Source organism: Hipposideros armiger, unplaced genomic scaffold (assembly GCF_001890085.2).
Source record: "Hipposideros armiger isolate ML-2016 unplaced genomic scaffold, ASM189008v1 scaffold_179, whole genome shotgun sequence".
Lineage (NCBI taxonomy): Eukaryota > Metazoa > Chordata > Mammalia > Chiroptera > Hipposideridae > Hipposideros > Hipposideros armiger.
In genome coordinates, this window is record NW_017731529.1 from 2,607,378 (window position 1) to 2,631,279 (window position 23,902).

A 23,902-nucleotide genomic window follows, 5' to 3' on the forward strand; every position below is an offset into this window, starting at 1 on the left:
TCACATTAAGTCCCAAAGTGTGTCCCAGAGACAGAAATGTTAATGCTTTGTTCTCTGCTGCCTTGTCAAGAGAGCTAGTGCTTATCCAGCCAGCCCCCAGGCGTGGCCTTGCTGTGTGACCTTCAGGGAAAGGCCTAGAGCTGTAGACATGAGGATGCCCAGAGAAAGTAGATTGATTTACATAAAAAAGACAAAAAGTGATTTCTGGGGGAAGACAATAGTATGAAGACATAAATGGAGACATGGGCGAGGCAGCCTCTGAAGGAAGGAGCAGGATTTTGGGGGGGAAGTGCCCAGAGAAGATTATAAGGAAGATTTGCTTTTGTTGCCTAATATAATTTTCCTTTCAAATTCAGCCACAGAGATATTTTTCCAAGGCTTATGCTAATGCACAGAGGCCTAGATATTTCATGCTGCAAAAAGGAAAAAGAAATGTCCATGATATATATAATTTTAGTACATTTAGGATCCTAAAATTTGTTTCAAGTGAATAATCTAAAAAAGGAATGAACTAGACCCATATTTATGTTGCCATGGTTAATGTTGAATGAAGAAATGTAAGTTATAGGATATCTACAATATATAGTGTGTGCTAAAGTAGGATTTTTAGAAAAGTCAAAAGCATGACTGTCAGAAACAAAATGAACATGTGTCAAAGGTTTTATTTAAGTTATTAATAAGGACAGTGGTAACATATTAAGAGGCTCAAAGAAGATTTTGACACACACACACACACACACACACACTTTCCAATCAGGAATGATAAAGTGGATTTGCTAGTAGATGTAAAACTGATGCATATCTTATAGAACAATGATATTAAATGTTTGGGGTCATCTTTCCATGGAGTGGATATCAGTTATATCTGTACCACACAAAATTAATTTATATCATTATGGACAAGAATCATTTGTGTTACTACCAGTTTTCTATAGCTTCTACCCCTACTGGGTTTTTAAATAGCCTAGTCAATAGAAAGACAATGAAATGTACATACCCTTATAGACCAGATAATCCCCCTTAGGGTTCACTAGATAGCCTAACAAGCCTCTGCAAGGACAGCCATTCATCTTTTGCACAATTCCAAGTCTTTGTCAATTTTTCCTGATATGGATACCACTAGTTGAAAACATAAAACACACTCATACGCAAAAGTTGTTTATAGTTATATGTATATGTATGCTAACGTACCAAAAATAGATGGGTAAAGCTACAAGCCACAATTCTTTTAGTAGTTGCCTGGCTGGGGAGTGGCAAATGTTTATTGATTTGAATATCAGAGGGTACATTTCTTTCTATGTCATATATATATATATATATATATATATATATATATATATATATATATCGGGAACCAATATGGCAAAATCATACAGTTGGTCATTTCAGGAAGTAGGAAGTACAGGGTTATTTTTCTATATTTTATAGAAATATAGAATATATTTTTTCTATATTTTAAAAATTTCTTAGACTCCCTCCTCCTCCCCCCAATAAGACTTGCTATTTCTCTAATCTGGCCCAAGCCCTTCATTGTAAAGATATGGAAACAAAAGCCTATCTGGTTTCCAACATGTGCTCAGCAGTACCGCATTGGCTAGGCAATTCCTGCTTCCTGGTCTACCCAGTTTCCTCCATTTCAGCTTTCCTCTTTGTTTAAGAAATATTCAAAAATTCAGATTCTATTAAGGTCTTAGGAAATAGTTAGCAGATGTTCACATCCACAAAAGCTTTGGTCTGTAATTGGTCCCCTGTGAAAATTTATCAAATTTTTCATCAAGATGAGTGAATAAATTATAGCCCAGCTTTTCAGAATCACTGGGGCTCTTCTTAGGCAATTCGCTGTATGATTCCTGCCCCTCGATTGTGGTCAGTCATATGTCGTACTGCATGTTGACCTTTCAAGGCAGCTGTGAATGTTAGAAATTACTGCCTGTTGGGGTTTCCCCTCCTCGGGTTGTCGTGCCATGCTTAGACATGATTGGTATTCCTGTCTCAAAATGACCGTAATTTAACATTTCAGCTACTCAGAACAGTTGCAGAAGGCCACTGCTTGGTCTGGTGGGCCTCATGGCTCTTGCAGCTCTGGTAGGGGATAATTAGCAGCATTTTCTGCCAGGAGAGATGTGACAGATCCACGTATGAAACGTCTCCAGGTCCTGCCCAGTCCTTCGTGTGGAGCCCCGTGCCTGAGGACAACCTAGCAGCAATAGAATACGGGTGCTTTGGACCCAAAGTACATTCCCCACATTCACTTCCCCTCCTTCATCTCAGCAGCCATATTCCTCTTCATCCTTCACACTGAGTCCGGCCTGGCTTAGATGAATTCATGGTTCATCTCTGTAGCTTCCTAGCGCATAGAAGGTGCTGCTGGCAGTCATTAGGAGATGGGGGAGCTCCTTGGGAAACTCCTTTGGTGAATAGGAACAGGGAAGTTGAAGGAGCAGGAGTGGTGCCCTGTTCCATCCTCACTTCACCTGCCTGAGCCAAAAAACAGGCAGACAAATAAAACATTTCCTTCTGGTGGCCTCATATCACTCTAAAGCATTTCCACCTGAGTGCCCATCCAGCTGGACCCAGCCAGCTGGAACGTTCTTAATCAGACTGTTCTGTCCCTGCCCGCCTCGCCTCACAGCCCCCAGGAGCCAGCCCACCCTACTCACTCACAAGCAGTCATTGTCTTTCCACCTTCCTGTTCTTAGGTCCCAGGTCCACAGTCAGCAGTATTTGTTGTAATGTGTGTGTGTGTGTGTGTGTGTGTGTGTGTGTGTGTGTGTGTGTGTGTGTGTGTGTGTGTGTGTGTGTGTGTTTGTTGTCTGTTGGATCTTTCCAGGGAGGAACCAAAGGAGTGAGGTTAAAAAAAATGCTGGCTGGCACCTGTCCTAAAGCATTGTTTATCCTTGCCTTTGTCTGAAGTTGTATATGGCTGTCTGATCAGGCTAAATTAGATTGTGCAAGTAAAGAATCTGACTGTGCTGTTGTACCACCTTCCAAATTGAGAGAACAAACTGAGCATGATATCTGCAGGCAGAGTAGGTGTCTCCATGTGTTGCTTCAACTGGAGATCCGAGGAGGAGGAAGTGCTTTGCGGGAAGTGGATATTCCTGTATTTGGCTTTCAGAGGAGCCCAGGCAGAGTGAATGGCTTCCATTTCTTCTTAATGAAGTGGAAAGAACACATTTTGGGCTGGATAGCTGAAACTTGAGTTCGTAACTATTCTTCAGTTTCACTTTGGAATTATCTACTGTTCCAAGGCTATAAATGGGATAATTTTACAAGCTCAAATGTTTAGATAAGGACACATTTTAAACAAGTTAAGAGATTTCTGCTACTGTAGAAGCGATGTTCCTGTTTTACTGGTGGGACGTCCCCCGTTTTTTCTCTTGATGACACTATCTTAGAAAAAGCAAGGCTGAATAGACTTAGTGACACTGGTAAGAGGAAAGGGACCTTGATTTTGCCCCAGTGACGGCGTTTCCACTGTTTTATCACTTTATGGATCAAATGAGTGTGGTGTGGTCACTACACCTGAGGAGCTGCCTCACACTTGGAAGCCATACGCTTCTCCTTTCATCAGCAGAAAAGAGTGTGATACCTGGATGAATAAATAATGACAACAAAGGTCAGCTCAGCATTTTGCACTGGTGTCCTTTTTAACATGGCCGGTGCCAAGTGCTGAGGCAATCTAGCTAGTAAATACTCATAGGTCCTGTCCACTCAGAGTTTTCTCACTATGGCATTAAATGTAGATTTTAATTCATTTGTTGGGAATCAGGTACCTAGAGCAATAAGATTAGGTGACTCTCAGAAATATCAGATGCAGGTAGCTTGGAGATTGAATGTCCTCCCCTCCCCCTGAACCTTGGAAAGTTATCTTCAGAATATTTTAGTAGGGATCCCAGAATTTTAAAAGTGTTTATATTTCAAGATCAAAAATACAATATAAAAATACCCCTTTAACTCTTAAGAATGTTAGCAGTAAATAAATTCATTTGTGAGGCCAAGACCCTAGTTCATGAGTGTAGAGATTTATTTTGTGTTCACATGGAAATCTCTGTCTTGACCTGTATTTTATAAAGTATGCTTTTGCCATACTGAGGAGCATTTCATGTTTAAAATCTTCCTATTTGATTGTTGAGAAATTTAGGAAAGCTCCAAATCTGTTATAATTTTAATACTGTCTAGCTTCATGCTGAAGACCCATGTAGAGGTTAGAGAAGATACTTGAAGCTTTGATTGTTCATAGCGTTTGTCAATAAAATATGCCTTTGATTATTTAAGGTTTTGAATAACATACTACCCGTACCTTAAATATGGTAAACTGTTCAAATTCTGAAACAACTTGTTTTTAACTTCTATTAACTTGCTCATATATTCATAAATGAAGAAAACCGTTTTTTCCACTCTAAATTGCATTCATAGTCATCTATTTGTAAAGATTACAAATCTTTATAGAGAGAAGGCAAACACAGGATGAATATAATATAAACATTTTTTCATATTTTTATGTTTTATATTTTTATAATGACCAAGCAAGTATTTTTCAAGTTTCATGTAGACATTCTTTTTGAGTTTTTTTTAACCATATTTTAGAAATCAATATTTTTTTACCCCTTTTGGGTAGACTTTTAAGTAACTGATAAAATTGTGAGAATTTTTTGTGTTTTTCTTTGTTATAAATCTAAATTGTTAGATGTATATTTTGCTTGTTGTGGTAGTATAATCATTCTATTTCTTACAAAAATTCAGTTTTAAAAATTTTCTTTAAGAAATATTTTCTAACTTTTAGCTTTAAGTCAGCATATTTCACTGATATCACTATTCGAGATATTCATCAGATTACTATTTCTATTGATTCACATTCCTTATTCATTTGATTTACATATATAAACATGAATAATTGAGAAAAATCTTCATAAATGATTTAGATCAAATACTAAATATAAAAAAATAATACAAATAGCCATTTTTGTGACAGTTAACCCATGTTTTAGTTAATTTGCTCAAGTTAGCAAATAACTTTGCTGAGATTTCCAGGGTATAAATCTGTCATTTTAATATTTTTTTGTTAACAGCAAGTTGATATATTTACAATATCTGTGTTGAAATGAAAGGAGACATTAATTTGAATTAACACTAAGTACATTATACAGCTTCTTTTTAAAATAATCACGCAATCTGATTTGATGATTATGAATTTAATAGGTTGAATATGGTTCATGATAGACTAGTTGATAATATCACAATCCGCCTTCATAATTAAGTATCAAGGGTCTATTCCTATTCAACAACTTCTTTAAGGCTGAGTAAACATGATCTTAATTAAACTCACAGATAATGCTAGGGGATGCTGATGCCTCCAGAGAAAGGAAAATAAAGTGGTGCAGCCTGACCCTAAGAGATTATAAATATAGGCATGTTGACAAATGATAATAAGCAGCAAACATCTAAGAGAGAGGATTGGTATCCAAGTCAATATTGCTGAAAGAAATTGGGTTTGGTTTTGAAATGTGTTATTTGTATTACTTAGAAGTCAGGTGAAAATTCCTGTTTCAAGAACCTGCTCTAACAGAGATGAATTCTGAATTAAGGAGACCTTACAATAAACCTTTAATAGTGGATGAGGGCAACCCAAGGGTAGGAGGATAGAATCAGTGTGCTCTGAACCTTATTATAGGTGAATTCAATACAGTAACCTGCTAATTTTTATTATCTTGTTCGAACTTCTATACTGATACAAGAAAATGATACCCACTTCGCTGTCAACCAGTTTTGCATTTATCTTATTCTTTGAGGCTTGTGAAAGTTACTTTGGGATCAAATTAGCCATTTTATAACTTTCTACTAGCAGAAACAGGAAAAAGTAGTTGCCTTGTGCCCATATGAGTATGGAGCAATTTATTTCTAGTTACTGGACACCAGGATGAAAACAGTGGGTAGCGTGCTTGTGAAAAAAGGCCTTCACTGTTATTTTCATACAAACTAATACCTGTTTTTAAGATTCCAAAATATTTACCTTAATAAGGAATTTGAATGCAGTATACAAGATGAAAAATGAATGGGTAGTGAAATACATTTATCTTAGGCATCAGGTGTTCTGTTGACAAAAGGCACAAATATGAATTTGTCTAAATAATTAGATTTTTAATTAGTGTATCATTGTAAGATTAATGTCATTGCGCTTCATTGCATGTAATTTTGTATTAGAAATTTCGTGTCAACAAAGACGCTACCTGTGGTTTGCTGATTTGAATCCTTAATTTATCACTGGTGTGTATGGCATGTCACATATTTGCAGTCAAGAGCTGAAAGAAGGTGTTTGATTATAACTTCCCTGGTGGTGAGGAATATTGATGGTGTTGTACTATATGAATACATTACATTTTCTAATATTCAAGAGGCAGCCACTCCTCACATACCAGTGAGTGCATATCAACTTGCAAATATGTTGGCAATATTATGAGCAAATTGGTTGTTCAACCTCTAGTCTATGCCTATGTTAAATATACCTGATGCTATATTCTCTTTTTAAAACTGTTTTTCCTTTCCTTTTGACAGTTGCCGAACAAGCAACCGGAAAAGCTTGATAGGCAATGGGCAGTCACCAGCATTGCCTCGACCGCACTCACCTCTCTCGGCTCATGCAGGTACTTATTTACCCTTTCTTGGGTTTTGTTTTACTGCCTTTTGCTAGTTTTCAAAGTAAGCCAGGCATTTTGAAATTCATGTGTGTCTTCATATCTTGTTATTTTGGTTTTCCTGTTGTTTTAGCACTAAGATGTTCTTTCTGATAAGTTAGCCCAAACCTTATCCTGCCTTTCAGTGTTTGGACTCTAAAATCGAGAATTTCTTTTTTTATGGGGTCTTTTTGCAGTCATTTCCCCATTTCTAAATTTGTGGATGATGCAAGACATGTTTCCATGTTAGGATTATCTTTAGAGAATGCAGACATATTGGTTCCCATGAAGAGGATTAGTGTTAAGAACTGTAGGGGAGGAAAAATACCTTTTTCCTCTACCCTTCTAAGTTCTCCACTGGGAACCTAGTAACCAGAGACAGATTAACAAGAGAAAAGCATACCAATTTATTTAATATAAGTTTTACGTGACACAGGAGCCTTCATAAGGAAGTGAAGGTCCAAAGAAACAGTTAAACCTGAGTGTTTTCGAGCTAGGTTTGATGAAGCGTGGAAAGTTGTACAAGATGTGATAGGACAAAGGTGAGCTAATTCTTGTAAACTGGGGGAAACTGGTTCGTTCAGATTCTTCTGTGACCCTTGTGTTTAGAGATAAGCATGCTTCTTTCCACCACATGTAGGGAGAGTACCTCTCACATGAGGGTTTTACGATCTGCTTTAGGGACAGGTCAAAAAGTTCTTCCTGCACATACCATTTCTCACATTCCTTTAGCATAAAATAAGTGAATGTATCAAGAAGATGTATTTTGGCGTTGCATGTCCTACACTCCATCAGAACTAATTCTCCCAATTGAACTTATCTATCTATCTATCTATCTATCTATCTATCTATCTATCTATCTATCTATCAGCTATTACAAACAGTGCTGCTATGAGCAGTCTAGAACGTGTCTTCTCTTGTATGTGTGCACAAGCTTATCTAAAGTTTTACCTGTCGATGGCATGTATAATTATTTAATCCATAACCACTGTAGGGACAACAAAGATTCAACAGATGAGGCCCTTGGCCTCAAGTACTAAGAGTAAGGAAGGTAGAGCCATATTACAAAAACTGCAATGAAGACTGCTTTCTATGTGGTGTGTGTGAGTGTGAGTGTGTGTGTGTTAAAGTTGTATCCAAAATGGTGCAAAGAAGGAGAGGTTAATTCCAATCAGGAAAGTCTGGGAGAGTTTGAAGGAGCTAGTTGCTCAAGATGTTGACAGATGGGCATGACTTTGGCAGGTAGCCATGGGGTGAGAAAAAGGAAATTCCCAGTGTGTGGCTACAGCGTGGGATGCGTGTGCTCAATTATAAGAGACCATAAAGGGGGAAAGAGAAACGAAAGCCAGGGAGTGGGAGGAACTTGGACTTTGAGTGCCTTTCAAGGATTTTGAGGAGGATCTGTGTTTTTGGACAATGTCTTCAGGATTGTGAATGATAATTGGTTGAAAGGATGAACTGTTAAGCTCTACCTCCATTGTCAACCCTGACTCAACACTGATGGCTTTCAGATGATGTTTATTTCATATTTGCAAGTAGGACAATGTCCCCCAGGTGTCCTTTAGCTTGGGATGGGGTGTGGGGCTTTGAAGTTGGGAGTGGGAATTATCTGTAACATATCTGGGAAGAAAAAGGGGGAGACAGAGGTAATTGCCCCTTTGGAATAAAATTGTATTCTCTTTATAGTAGTAAGTAAAAGATGGTAAAGTTAAGAAGGTGAAAGATAAATTGATAAAATTATGATATTGTAGCAAGACCACTGAAGTCCAGAAATGCCACTCCCAGATGAAAATTTAGGAAAGCTCTTGCACATATACATGAGAAGACATGTTCCAGGCTGCTCATAGCAGTATTGTGTGTAATTTGAAACACCCTAAATATCTATCAGTGGGAAAATGGAGAACTGCTTTGTGGTAGAGTCATCCAGAGAGCACTGTGCACATAGGAGAAAATGAACTAGCATTGCACGTAACTGGATGAAATTCAAAGATAATATTGGGCAACAAAAGCAAGTTACAAACGAATATTATTTAAATCATTCATGTAAGGTTAACATACAGTATTTACATACACTATTTTGTTTAGGGATACACACATATACACTTGCATATTTATGTATATGTGCGTTTGTAGTAAGAGTCCAAAGGAAAACAGTAATTTTAATAACCACTGTCATGATAGTAGTTACTTCTGAGATGGTGTGAAGCGGATGTAACTGGGAGAGGGACACGTAGCTGCTAACCTTGTATTTCTGAAGCTGTGCGATGTGTACACAACTATGTATATTATTACCATTTATACTTTGGAAATTTATATTGCATCACTGTCATAGTAATAATAGCTGACAGAGGGTCAAGAAAGGACAAATACGTTACTGGGGGCTGGAATTGTATCTTTTTTTCATCTTTACATTCCTCCAGCACATTGCCTGGCAGTATAAACTAAGTGCTAAGTGAATGATGAATTCTATTTCTCACATATAATTCAATAGTGATTAAAAAAATTAATCCTACTCCTCTTTGTAGTGCTCTGTAGTAAATTGAACCACACTTTATAAGCCTGTTGACTAGTCTTTTATTGCTGTGATTTTCTTCAGTTCATATTGAGATTAGAGAAAATGTGGTTAAGACTTTAATGATCCTTTTAATGATTTTCCTTTTTTTATGTAGACTTAACTTGAATTCTTTTCCCTTCAAACATAATTTCAGTATTTCATCAGAGGAGTGGGCAGAGAGGAGCCTGTCTTTCAGGTTCTAAGAGTATTTTTCCTTATGTTCGCGAGTCAACAGGTGGTTTTTCACTCAGAATCTGTAGAAATCTGTTAGACTTTTTGTGACAAATGGCATTTATCACAGCCTGATAGATTCCTGTGTCTGTATAAAAAGAAGAAAATGTAAATTAAATCGAGGACTCGTCCTCCTGTCTTGATAATGCGAAATGCCTCCTCGCCCACCGTGCCTCTTCCCTCGTCCTTCCAATCGCTACATCCTCTATCGTGTGCTTGATACACAGAATGCAAGAATGAGGGTCCCAGGTGTCGCCATGAAAAACCAAGAGAAAAAAAAAGCCTGCTGTCTCTCAGTGCTTAGTCATCCAAAAGATAAAGTTATACTTTCTAGTTTTCTTAGGTAAGGATGATGTGAGTCAAGCCGCATTCATCACTGACACATGAATTTGTACCCATCAAATGAATCGGTAGAGAGGAGAACATTAATTTATTTGTGTGGATGTGTCAGTGGTGCTCTAAGGAAAAAGGAAGGCTGGCAAAGTGTTCTGGAGCTTATCTTCACAAACAAAGGAGTGTTTGTTGAGAGCCAGGGATTCCAAAAGAACAGGGAACAGGGCAGTCCCACAAGGAAAGGAAAGGAGGAGATCACGGGCTCCTGGTTCCAGGAAGGTGCTAAGCATGAAATTTAATCCAGAAGCCCCAAAGGAAAAAGCTAGTGCATCTCCCCTAAAATGAACATTTCTGTGTAATAAGCAAAATCAAAAGAAAACAAGTGTGAAAAATATTTTTACGCATGTAACTGACAAACATCTGATTGCCTTCATATACAAAGAGCTTATTTAAATTGATGTGAAAATTGGGGACTCACAAGGAGAATAATGGGCAAAAGGTTTAAAGGGCATGTCACAGAAAAAAATGGCCACCAAAAACATATGGAATGATCATTCACTGCAATCATAAGAGAAGTGTGAACCAGAATAATGAGAGTATCGTTCACCTAGCACATTGTCAAAATTTTTAAAAAGTTGGTGGACTCCAATGATAGCAAAGTGTGGCGAAGCAGTCCCTCGCACACGATACACATGTTGAGGTGAATTTGTACAACTATTTTGGTTAGCAGTTTGCAGTATTGGTGAGCATTTCAACTGCATGTACCCTTTGGCCCAGCAAATCTATCTCTAGCTTATCTTACTGATATTCTCAGAGGGTAATAGAAAATATTTAAGTCTAACATTGTTTGTAACTAGCAAACGTAAAGGTAAGTTGTTGCCATGCTATTATTTAACGTGTTTTATATTTAGCAGAAAATGATTCAGGCATATAATCTAGCACTGCATGGTTGTTATTAAGAATGAGGTGGACTTTTATGTTCTGATATTAGAAAGGTGCCTAATAAAGGTTATTAAGTGAAAAAATGCATTGTGTAATTTTATGTGCGCATGTGTGTGTTTTAGATTGCATATACACATAATATACACTTGTACATTTATGCATATTCATATGGAATTTTTGGAAAGCGAAAGGAGGAACTTAGCAGTGTTTATCTTTGGGGGATGGGAAGGCAGGGAAATTAGCTTGTAGTGGTTTCATAATAAAATAAGTCTCCAAAAATAAAACCAATAAAGAAAACAAAATAATACCTGTGTTAGTTTTCTATTGTTGTGTAATAAATTGCCAAAAATTTCGTGGCTTAAAATGATATCTATTTATTAGTCTTATAGTTTTATAGGGAAGAAGTTGAGGTAGGCTTGACTAATTTTGGCTCAGGGGCCTCTCAAGATATCATAAAGCCAAAATCAAAGAAAAGTAGAAAATCACAAGCTCCTCATTCCCTAGGAACCCTCACCTGGTTTATCTTCTCAGGCTATATCATATGGCCACAATCAAAGGGTCAGTGACTGGGCTCTTCTCTGGAGATTGGGAAAGAATCTATTGGGTTATCGGAAAAGTCATGACACATTTTTGCAATGAAAAACAGAAAAATATGTCATGACTTTTCCGACAACCCAATACTTCTAAGCTCATCCAGGTTGTGGACAGATTCAGATCCTTGTGATTGTAGGACTGAGATCTCTGTTTCATCCTGGCTGTCAGTTGGAGGCTGCTTTTCAGCTTCTGGAGGCCCGCAATGGCACATCCAATCATTCTCAGGCTTTGCGCCTCTAACTTCTCTTCAGCATCAACCAGAGATTTTTTTTTTTTTAAGGGCTCATCTGATTGGGTCAGGTCTATTCAAATAATCCCTGTATTTTAAGGTCAGCTGATATTTGACTTTAATTACATCTGCAAAATCCCTTCATAGTAGTACCTAGATGCATGTTTGCTTAAATAATTAGGGTACAGGGATCTTGAGGAGACCATTTTTAAATTCTGCCTATCACTTCCATATTTTATTTTGATTCAAATAGTAAATGTATGAGCTCTAAGAGTAATATTTAGAGAAGATATACCACAGACCAGATAAAGGCAAATAGCTGAGACACTGACTCCAGCCTTCTGAAGTCCAAAGAGCAAATGTTGCGTTATTGGCCAAACTACCTAACCTTTTGTGTCTTCAGAAATTGTTTTACTAGGAATTTGCAGGTGACTACTTAGATTCATTTATAAGAGGGTTTCTGGAAGGAAAGCTGCAAAGGAGTCTAACTTTCCTATTGGACAACTCTAGGAATTATTAAAGATAGGAAATATGCCTAAAAAAGTCCGCATAACCTATTAGGCTAGTATCTATTTGGAAAAACTTTAATAAATTATATATAGACATGTAAAATTTCTGAAGGGTTAGTCGCCACTGTATTTGCTGCTGTACTGTTAACCAAGCCCCTTTTCAAATATAGAACTGAGCTAAAGGAGGCCCAAAGAGGCGAAAATAATCAGAGAAGTAGAGATTGTGTGAAAACAATACAACTCAAGCAGAAACTTGGAAAACCCCAAAGAGCATTAGGGTACGCACGTGAGGATTGGGCAACAAAACAAAGCACCCTAAATCCCACTCTTCGAAACAAATCCCTCTGAACACATTCATTCATTATCTTCCCTCCTCCCGACCTCCACCCTTGGGGCGCTGGTTTAACAAACGTTACCCAGTGTATAAATTAAGGTAGTTTCCAAATAGAAACTGTGAGACACTGTATACATTTTTTTAATAAAGTTTTTATGATTTCAGAAAGTTGTGAAGGCCTTCCTCTTTGGGACTTGTTTTGGACTCCCTTTTTGAGTTGCACATGAAAATTGGTCTCCCCACTTTACAGCCTGCTCTCCTTGCATTTATGCCATGTCAGTTGTACTCATTCATCACATGTGACCCTGAGTTGGATGGGGTCAAAGGCAGTGGTTTTGTAGACAGGCACGCTGATGCAAAGAACTGTAAGTTAATAGTCTGGCAATGAAGTAGAGATAAGGAAAAAAATAAACAAGATGCACTAATGAATTCAAAGAAGACAGTCTGGGATAAAACAAAGTTAGTAAACATTCCATGGTGCCAGAGATATACTTGAGAGCATGCCTGATGTTGGCAAGGAACATGACTTCATAATAACCCATGGCCTTGAGAATGTGAACTCTAAGCTTGGAAGATGTAGTAAGGGATGTAGTAAAGCTTGAAATTTTGGCCCTCACTGCCAGCCAAGTCCCTAATCTGCTTACCAACGTCCGCATGACTCTGTGCCTTTTAAAAAATATGGTAAAAATATCACAAGAAATTTTGCAGGCTCTGTTCACATGACTCTGATCTTCAAGGCTGGTATGGTTAAAAATTAAATGTGATATTCTAATTATAATAGTAAAGCCGAGAGTTTGTAGAAAATATGAGAAATTACCTGGAAAATGTAAATCCCCTACAAACCCACTATCCAGAGATAACCCCTGTTAACATTTTCTTGTATCTCGTCCTTTTTTCCTATTTGTATTGTGTGTGTGTGTGTGTGTGTGTGTCTATACGTCTACACATGTGACTGAAATGCATATGTTGAAACATTTTATTTTACTCCATCCTTGCCAACACTAATGTTATAGTTTATCAGGTTTCATCAATATAAGCCAACCATAATATAGTTTTTCCAGTTTTATCGAGATGTAATTGACATATAGCATTGTATTAGTTTAGCATGTACAATATAATGATTTGATATATGTATATAATGTGAAGTGAGTGCCACAGTAAGTTTGGTTAACATCCATCACCTCACGTAGTTACACAGATTTTTTTTTCTTGTGATGAGAACTTTTAAGATTTATTCTTTTAGCAACTTGCAAATTATAATACAGTATTTTAACTATAGTCACCATGCTGTACGTAACATCCCCAGAACTTATTTATCTTATAACTGGAAGTTTGTGGCTTTTGATCACTTTCACTCATTTCACTCACACTTTACCCCCACCTCTAGCAACCACCAGTCTTGTGATTTTTTTAATTCTTCCATTTTGTTGTTCTCTAAATCTGCAAGTCCACATATTAGTGATATCATACAGTATGTGTTTCTCTGCCTGACTTATTTCAGTCAGCACAATAACCTCAAGGTCCACTCATGTTGTCACAAATGGCAGGATTTCCTTTTTTATGGTTAAATAGTATTCCATTGTGTGTATTATACATACATATGTATATATGTCATATATATATTAAATATATATGTATATGTGTATGTTTATATACATATATCAAATATATCACATTTGTGTATATGTACATACATATGTGTATATATATCATGTAATATATATATATATATATATATATATATATATATATATATATATATAGCAAATATAGATCACATTTGCTTTATACACTCATCTGTCAATGGACACTTAGGTCGTTCCCATGTATTGGCTATTGTAAACAATGCTGCGGTGAACATGGGGGTACAGATATCTTTTTGAGATAGTAATTTTGTTTCCTTCAGATATGTACCCAGAGTGGAATTGCTGGATCATATGGTAGTTTTGCCTTTAATTTTTTGAGGAAGTCCCATAGTGGCTGCACCAATTTGCAATCCATCAACATTGTACAAGGGTTCCCTTTTCTCTACATCTTCGTCAACACAAGTTATCTCTTGTCCCTTTGATAATACCCCTGCAACTCATGTGAGGTGAATATCTTAGTGTGTTTAATGTGCATGTTTTATTAATCTTTTATAATGTCATTGATGTTCTTTTCTCATTTGCTGTTTGACCTTTTTAATGGTGTTTTTTGAGTAACGTAAGTTTTTGTTTAATTTTTTTGTGGTCTAGTGTGTCAGTCTTTTTCTTTCTGATTTCTTCCATTTTTGTTGTCATTGTGTCTAGTTCCTGTAGCGTTCCATTTTATTAACAAGGCTGGTCTTGCTGTAAGAATCCCTGCTCTGACCTCACTGCCTCTTCTACCCTCTTTATTCTTGAGAAGTTTCTTTACCTTCTTGTATTCCTTAATATGTCATATAGGGTGATGGTTTTCCCAAACAGTGAGTGAGTTTTTGAGCTACAATGGTTTTCCTGAATTCTTCCTAAACTTTATAGACTAGCTTACAAAGGGAAGAAGATAGTAATCACAAAAAGCATCAAAACAGCTTCTCTCCACTCCCTAGATGACTAGGGGAGATGATACACTTAACATATGTCTGCTCAGATGTTTCTGGTACCATCGGTTTGCATGCAGCACACAGAGGCAAGCTGTTACTGGTGAAATTTGGTTTGCTGATGGGAACAACTTAGTCAGTAGAGATGAATGATCTTTAGGTATCAGTGAAAGATTTCTCCTTAGCCAAGGTAAGACTGGGGACGTAGCCCTGAATGTGTAATAGTGCCTTTGTTCCATTTATTTTGTGACTTTCATTCAAAACCCATTAGCAGGTTTTTCATGCTTGAAATATTATTTGCCAAACTGCTTAAATCTGCTTTGTAGATCTTTAATAAAAGTGTTCATTCAGCAAGTCAGTGACCTCCTTTGGCCTCGTATACATGATGGTACAAGACAAATGGTTCCCTTGCTTCTTTGAATTTAAGTAATAGGACAGAGCAAATCATGTGCCCACAGAATCATGGCCAATTGATTGTTAGCCTTAATAGAAATTAAGTGTCCGGATGCCCTATATAACCACTCTTTCTTTACAACCATAGTGACTTCCTTTTGCTACTCAAGAGGAATCGTAGATATGATCATTCATTGTCATTTTTTTCCTAATTTTAACCAGATCTCAACAAAATCAACTTAAGCTTGGTGTTCAGTTCAGAGCTTGAAGTCCTCCTCGTAGAGTTTCATTTTATGTAGTTTAAAATCGGGGAATCAACTGGCTAAACTTAGTCAACCTTGGGTGGAACACCACCTGGAAATCATCTGGTTTTATTAAAACCTTAAATAGGCCGGCCACTAGATTTTTTCTATCTAGTGTGTGTGTCCAAACTATATGATTTTACAATGCATCTGTTCTGTGATTTCAAGTATTGCATAAATCAGTTTCTCTGAATTATGGAGAATACCACTTTTCTTATTCCATGCTGTACTCACAGTTTTATTGTTTTGTCTTTAGCCTCACAGTTTTTTGTTGTTGTTGTTTTTTTTTAATCCTTTGCCTTTGTGTAATTGCCAATTGTTGGTCTGAGTAATGACATATCTTGCCCTTCCTGCTTAAGGAAAAGGATGATAAAATCAGATAGACTGACGTCAGTCAGTGTGTTTTTCTGCTTTTTGGCCATATTGCTTTGTGTTGAATCACCAGTTGGGTATATACCAACATCATTAATATTTGTTAATATTTTCATGAAGATTCATCTGCCCTGTGACCTGCATTTATCATTTTGGTCCTTTGAGAAGACTGCAGTGTTTACATGTAATCTATTTCTAATAATAATTTAATGACTGACATATTTCCTATTCCCCTAATCTCTAAATGTAGAATTTAATCAGAATGGCCTCTGATTTCATTTTTAGTCTCTCCTTTATTATAAATTAAAGCTGACTTCTAAATGTAACTTTAAAGCTCCCCTGTGTTAACAAAAGTGGTATTCTTTGGGTTTTGTTTTGTTTTTTGTTTTAGAACATAGGTCCCCTGGGCAGCCACTCAGGAAGATTTTAAATCAACATTTTGCAATTTTTTTGTGTGTTTATGCATCAACTGTGGTTTTTCCCTGGCATGGTTTGATTGTTCAAGTTGGATCTCAACTTCATATATTCCAAATTAGAATTGACCGTATTTAGTGATAGATTAGATATGGGGCGAGAGAGAGTCTATCAAAGGTGGCTTCCCGATGTTTTGCTGAGAATATGGATGGGTGGAAGGGGCGTTTTCCCAAGATGGAGGAGACAAGAAGAGTGGATCTGAGGTAATGCTTAAGAGTTCACTGTGCTGCACATTGGGTTTAAGATGAGACATCTAAGTGACATAAATAAACAAGTGTTGTTACATGAGTGTGAAACTCAGAGGTTGAATTTGTGCTGGTGATATCAGTTTGGAAGCCATTCATTTATAGATAGTATTTAAAACCTTAGGAGGGAATGAAAGCATTGAAGGAGAGAGTTTGGAGTGAGAAGACAGAACCTGGGGTTGAGTGTACAGTGCCAACATGCAGAGGCTCTGAGAGGACCGATAGCCAGCAAAAAAAGTGGGAAGCAGCCATGTGAGAGGCCGGAGGGAAAGAGGAGAAGGTAGTGTTTCAGAATCCCAGAGAAGATGTAGGGCTCCCAGAAAAAGGGAGTGGTTTATTATATTATTATCAAGTGGATATAGAAGATACAGAGGGTGCCATAAAAATAAACATTTTTAAGAAAGGAAAAAGCTATTAAAATTGTAATACTCAATATATACTGATAACAGAAGATGAATACAGATCACATTTGACTTCTGCAATTATAAGAGGTGCTCAAAGTGGTTACCATTAGCGTCTAGACACTTCTGATTAAGACAAACTACTGTTTCAGCAACGTTCACCAAAGTGTCCACTTATATACATTTTTGGCACCCCCAGTATGGTTCACTGTTTTGAAAATATGTGACATGTATTGTTATGTCTTCTAAATTCCTGAAAGTTTATATTATTCAAATTGCCTGCCCCCCAAAAATGAACAAACTTTTTTTTTAATCTACTACTTTTAAAATTGGAGATGGCCTTCTGTTTAGAGTTGCTTTTATTCTAAAATACATGCTAAATGGTCACCTACAAAATAAAAGGGTACGTTTACAATCCTTGCTAAATCACTTCCCTCCTTACCCTGGAGGTTTTCAGAGCTTGATGCCCTCTGTCTGGACCATGTCAGTGGCCATCTATCACACTGACTGGTTTTTCTGATACTTTGGTGCTTCTGGCACACTCTTCACCAGCTTAGCCCCAAGTTATCTCTGAACTTGAGTTAGAACTCCCCAGCTGTGTGTAAACACAGACACTCTTCTTCAGCCCATTAGCTGGCGGCAGTGTGTGGATTTGTATCACGGAGTCAAAGAACTCAAGGCAGGAGTCCTGTTAGCATGGGTATCAGCCAGCTGTCCTCATTAAGTGCCCAGGGCCCTCGATAGAGGACGAGATGTTCACACAACCAAAGTGGCCTTTACCTATTAGGCAACCTGCAAGAGAGGTTTCCAAGTCTGTACTATTTCAAATTCAACTACATATGCTAAAGAGCTTTTTCTTATATATCATGTACAGCAATGCCGCCTCTATCTTTTAACTTACTCTGGCATAATTACGATATCAGCTTTAATGACAGTTTCATGCAGATTTGTGTATTTACTGTGAGTACTCTACAAAAGCTATGCAAATTGCAGGCGTTTCAAGTTCTAAGCTTTTATGTTAGGAGTAACAGTGGGTAAATTAAAGAGCTTGTCATAATATGTGGCAGTGTACATATACAGTGGTAAAACCATCAAGTTCAGAGGGCTCAGCTGGGGGAAGAGCTGCCCATCAAAGCTCCTGCTTTGGAGTTGAGAGCCGATATTGGTTTCCCTGGACTAGTGAAGAGAGAGGTGGAGAAAATTTAAAGGAGTATATATACAAGAAGAGTCGTGCAGTTTAGGCAGAAGAGATGAGATTTCCTTAAAAAAAAAGTGAAATATTTTAGGTTTTTAAAAACTGTCTTTAAAACCCTCTTTTCCTATTTATAAAAGCTGTACATATTTATTTTAGAACATTTGAAAAATGCAAGAAAGCACAAAGGAAGATATAAAAACCATCCTTATTTTTAGGCACCATTCAGAATTAACTACTTAACATTTGGGTATTTGTCTAAATAGTTATATGTTATATATTTACATCTATTATAATATTTATAACATTTATGGGTACATAAATTTGTGCAAACATAAATGTATGTATACACATACATTTGTGTATATATATATATATATATATAAGTATGGGATCATAGATAGAATTTTGTCTAGATCTTTTGATATTATTTTGAGATTATTACATAACATTAAATGTCTTTTCTCAAATATGAGGAATTTTTTTTTGTTTTTGTTTTTTTAAAGATTTTATTGGGGGAGGGGAACAGCGTTGGGTAATCAGGGAAGGGGAACAGACAAGTTGCTGTCCTTTTGTTCTTCAGTCTAGTTGTGGAGGATGTCGCTTCACTGGCCCATGTTGGTATTATGATCATTGTGCTCTTCCCGGGTGAGGCAGATTGGTTGCCGGCCATTGGACGGTTCTTGGCAGCTCATGCCAGCTGCTGGCCACTCATGCTAGCTGGCAGCCATTCACAGTCGCTCAGGGCAGCCCACTGCAGCAGGGGCTGTAGCCTATGCCGTTGCCAGCACCTCACAGCAGCCCAGCTCCGGGTCAAGCTGTTGTTCACCATCTTAGCTGTAGAGGGCGCATCGTCACTGGCCCTCATGTGGGATCTGAACCAGCGGCCCTGCTGCTCAGAGCTGGCGTCCCAAGCCAACTCCTAATCAACGCACCACTCGGTCGGCCCCTCAAATATGTGTTTTTTAATGAGTTCAAGATATTCCATTTCATAAATGTGCCAAAGTTATCCTCCCCCAATGAATATTTTGACTGTTTCCAGTTTTTTTTATGCTTATAGGTAATGTTGTAGTGAATAGTATTATACATAATTCTTTGTGACTAACTCTAATTAGTTTCTCAGCTTAGTCTGGGAAGGTATTCTTTAAAGTGCTGGCCTTCTATTGTCTTGTATTTGTATTTTTGGGCTGTCCATTGTTGTCTGACTTAGATTTTTGAGGCCCTAAGAGTCAGAGATTGGGTCCACAGGAAATGTTCTTTAATGCTTGCTGCAAATGACATTTTATAAACATCAAGAATGTGTTGTGTGGGCACCAAAATAACTTTACATTGTATCTAAGTACATCTCAAATGTGTTTTCTCTAAGTGAAACAGTAGCTAGCTTTCTTAAACGTACATGAACTTTGAACCCAGTGACATCATGGTGACCTGGTGAAGTGAGTGAGGTAAATGAGGAAGGAACTATTACAGAAAGTGGCAGAGCAGCTCACACTTCACACTGTGTTCCTGCTTTCCCAGGTGTGGAGGACTAGACCCTAGTGTGAAATCCTCCAGCTATTGTGTAACTCAGTAACTTGGGTTACCTGAGCCCCATTAAGTTTGATATCTCTAACAACTGATAAAGTATTAAATAAATGGCATACATAACAAACACTGGACCTCCGGGTAAAGATATGGATTTTAGCTCAGCTCTACCATGTATCAGCAGTGCTACTTTGAGTGAATCACTGTCTAGGTCTCAACCGCCTCATCTATAAAATGGAAATAAATGGAACTTGCCCTGGGAACCTCATACGAATGGTTAAATGTGACGGTACTTGCAGTGTTACAAAGTGCCAAACAGTGGGAGGCTTTAAGAAACTACAAAAGCATTATCATAACCAATCTGAATTCATAATGTGGTTAAAATGATAGGACACCATAGTGTGTAAATATGAAGCAAATTAGAACACAGGCTCGTTGGAGTCCCCAAGTGGGTTACTAACAATGGAATGTGACATCCTTATAACAATCTCTGCCGGGACACATTTGTCGTCGTCTGTGATATTTTCATTTTGGCATATCAGCCTTGGGAGGTCCCTCAGCTCATGTACTTACTCTGCCTTAGAGCTGATTTGGGAAATGGACAGAATTAGAAAAAAAAAAAAGAAGAAGAAGAAGTGAATGCCAGTGGATCAGAAACACAGCAGTGCCGGGGGGCTGCCTTGGGGATAAGGAGTAGGAAGAGTGATTTGGGAGTGGGGTCCACAGCGCCGCAGTGCACCTTTGCTTCAGCCAGAGAAGATCAATCTTTGCCACATTTTGGCCTAAAGAGTAATCCTTTGCTTGAGCTAAGATGAAGATCAGAGCCAGGTCTAGAGCTCTGCTTACCGCCACTGCCTCTTGCCTCCTTCTGAACGAGGCCCTGGAATTGGGCCCTGAAGGTGCCTTCTGGAGGTTATCAGGGAAGACCTGGGGTGTCCCCAGAGTGAGCTGCGATTCACTCTTCTCTCGGGGGCCTGCACACAGTGTCTACATCAATTGTTTTCATCTATGACTCTTCCATCCTACTCTGTTAAAGAACTGGGGTCCCCCACCTTCAGGGAGAAGGAGGGAAGCTCATGTTTCCTAAAGAAACACATAGGTTTACAGGCATTTTGCTGTTATTGTTATCATTTATGGTGTGTGTTTTAAGGACATAGAAAAATGCCAGATTATTTTAGGAATGAACTATGGCACTGTAATACTTTAAAAGAGTAACTGGTAGTCAGGAGGCAAGCAGGGTAATGGAATACTAACAAGTGCCCATGTGACGACACCAGGCCAAGGATGGCCAGCAGGAAGCAGCACCTACCTCGTAAACAAGCGGGACTATGTTCATCTTTTTTCCTTAGATATGGAGAAGTTATATTTCAGGTTAATATTTTTAAAGTTTTATGGTGGTCTCTTGTCAGTCACGTATGACTTTGAACAATTTTCTTATCTTCGCTTAGCTTTAATTTCCTGTTCTGTTAAAGAAGGAGATTGTATTACATGCCTTTCTCTAATATTCTTGTTTAAATATTTCTCTTAAGGCTATATAACTCTGTATTTCTGGTTTTGTTTTGTTTTGTTTAAGGAGTCCTTTTAACTCTGTGTTCTCAGGATTAATTTATATTGACCTTGTGTGCTTCATTGACAGCCTGCTTTTAGTATTCTAGGGTCTGATAAAAAATGATCTCTCAGCATCTAAAATATTAAGGAAAAAAGTTAGGGTGGTGGGGGGGCGGTGACCAATTAGCTCAGTTGGTTAGAGCATGATGCTAACACCAAGTTTGCCAGTTCAATCCTGCATGGGCTAGTGTGAGCTGTGCCCTCCTTAAAAGAGTCAACTATGCCATTGTAGTATGAAAGCAATGTGTAACCAATGACCATGGCTGTTCCCCAATTAAAAAAAAAAATGGGACACTTTGGACTCTGCAGACCTAAGATAGAGGGAGTGGGACATGCCTGAGTGACCCACCAGTATATTCTGTGTGTGGTTTCTTTTTTCATTTCATCATTATCTGAGAATGGATTTTCCATTTGGAAGAACTTTTGATGGGAAATCCTGTTGTCCTTGGAGTAAGAGGAATACATCTCTGATATGTAAGCACTGGAACAATTAGGTCTAAAAGCCTCCTTTTGCACATATGGCAATGTCCGAACTCTACCATAGTTACCAGAGTGAACAGCCAGTCCTTAAAGGAATGAATTGAGTTTTGAAGTTTTTGAGAGAGAGAGAGAGAGAGAGAGAGAGAGAGAGAGAGAGATCAATCCTCAGGCAAAGAATATGCCTCACATCAGTGTTTAGAGATGCAGATCATTTTATTATTTTTTAAAATTGAGATGTAATTCACATATAACATTGTGTAAAGTTTAAGGTATACAGCTGTTGATTGATGGATTTGTATATTGCAATATGATTACCACCATAGCATTAGCTAATACCTCTATCATTTTATATAATTATAATTTCTTTTTTGTGATGAGAATGATTAAGATCTACTCTCTTAGCAACTTGAAGTTTATAATACAGTATTACTGATCATAATCTTTATGCTGTGCATTAGATCTTTGGAACTTATTTATCTACTGGTTGCACATTTGTACACTTAAACACCTCCCCAATTCTCCAACCCCCAGCTCCCGCTAACCACCTTTTAAACTCTCTGTTTCTGAGTTCAGCCTTTTTAGATTCCACATGTGAGATCATACAGTATTTGTCTTTCCCGTCTGACTTATTCACTTAGCTTAATGCACTCAAGGACCATCCATGTTGTTGCAAATGCAGGATGCAAATCATTTTAAATAGGCCAAATACAGGAAAGGAAGCCAGTTCTTTAACTGGTAAACAGACCACTTCCTTGTGGGATCAGTAATTTGATTTGGGAATGGACACATTCTAGCATCCTTGAAAACTGAAAAAAATATATATGTGAGCTGGTTCACATTTTGTGTCATTAGTTCAGTAGGAAATGTGAGTTTTAAGCTTATCAATAGTCATTTCATTTGACAGTTTTGATTTTCAAAAGAGGAATTCCAAATGAAAATCCTTCTTCCCTCTCCAGAGACCCGAGCAGACTTTTGACATCAAGAGATGTACATACCTATCTGGATGACAAATTTCACATAAGCGATAGAAGTCTTTGTCAGTAGTTTTGTGAAGCCATTTTATTTCATCCCTCCTGTTCTTGTTGGTATAAATGATGGATGTCCATGTCTTCTGATAGGAGGCTGTAACCATTCCTGTCACGAATATGTCTATCTAACCTGAGTCCTACTTACCATTTTGTTTCCTAAAATTGTCTTACTAGCAAGATAGAAGTTACAACACCTACATTTAAGTCATTGACATTAACATACCTCAGAGTGATGGGCTGTGTATTTGTTAGCTAACTATGCTTTTAACTGAAATATCTGTGACATCATTCTCTCCCGCATTTGTAAAACTGCAGTAATACTGGATATTGAGACTATACCAATGATGGGTCACATCTCTATGAAGAATTACCCCTACATAAAACACAGCATCTTATGATTCAGAAACAGTCAGCTCATGGCTAGACCTCAGAAACAGTGTGACAGCCTGATAGGCAGAAGTCAGGAGGTAGATTTCACATTACTGAACGCCCTACCCTGACTTCCGAGACTTAGTATCTGTGCCAACAACCAAAATATCTGGCAGCCACCTCCCACCACAGCAAAGCTGCTTCTAGAGCTGACCAGCGACTTCCATTGCCCTTCCAACAGCCTTATCTGTCTATATTAGATTTGAAAAACTATACTTTCTGGTATTAAACATCCACATCATTAATTAATTTACAACTGTATCTTTTTGGTGGGGGACCAGATAAATGGAACAAATGCAATAATCCAGGATAATATTCATGAACACTTTCCCAATTTGGAAGAAAAACTGAGTAGCATGAACAAGAAACAAAGAAATAAAACTCTGCCCTAGATATAGTTTTGTGACTCTTAAGTTTGTAATTAATGAAGGAACAATACCAATAAATAACTGAACAGAAAAAAACCAAAAACTGATTGCTTACAAAGGCATAGAATT

At 37.7% G+C, this 23,902-nt stretch overlaps 1 protein-coding gene across 1 annotated transcript in view; it reads left to right on the forward strand.

Annotated features, from left to right (window-relative positions):
* The window catches only part of MAST4 (microtubule associated serine/threonine kinase family member 4), a 587,203-nt gene that overhangs the window by 463,739 nt on the left and 99,562 nt on the right, over nt 1-23,902 (forward strand). Inside the window, exon 6 of the mRNA XM_019652425.1 lies at nt 6,556-6,644. Within this exon, the coding sequence (XP_019507970.1) occupies nt 6,556-6,644 (89 nt within the window). The remainder of the gene's footprint in view (nt 1-6,555; nt 6,645-23,902) is intronic.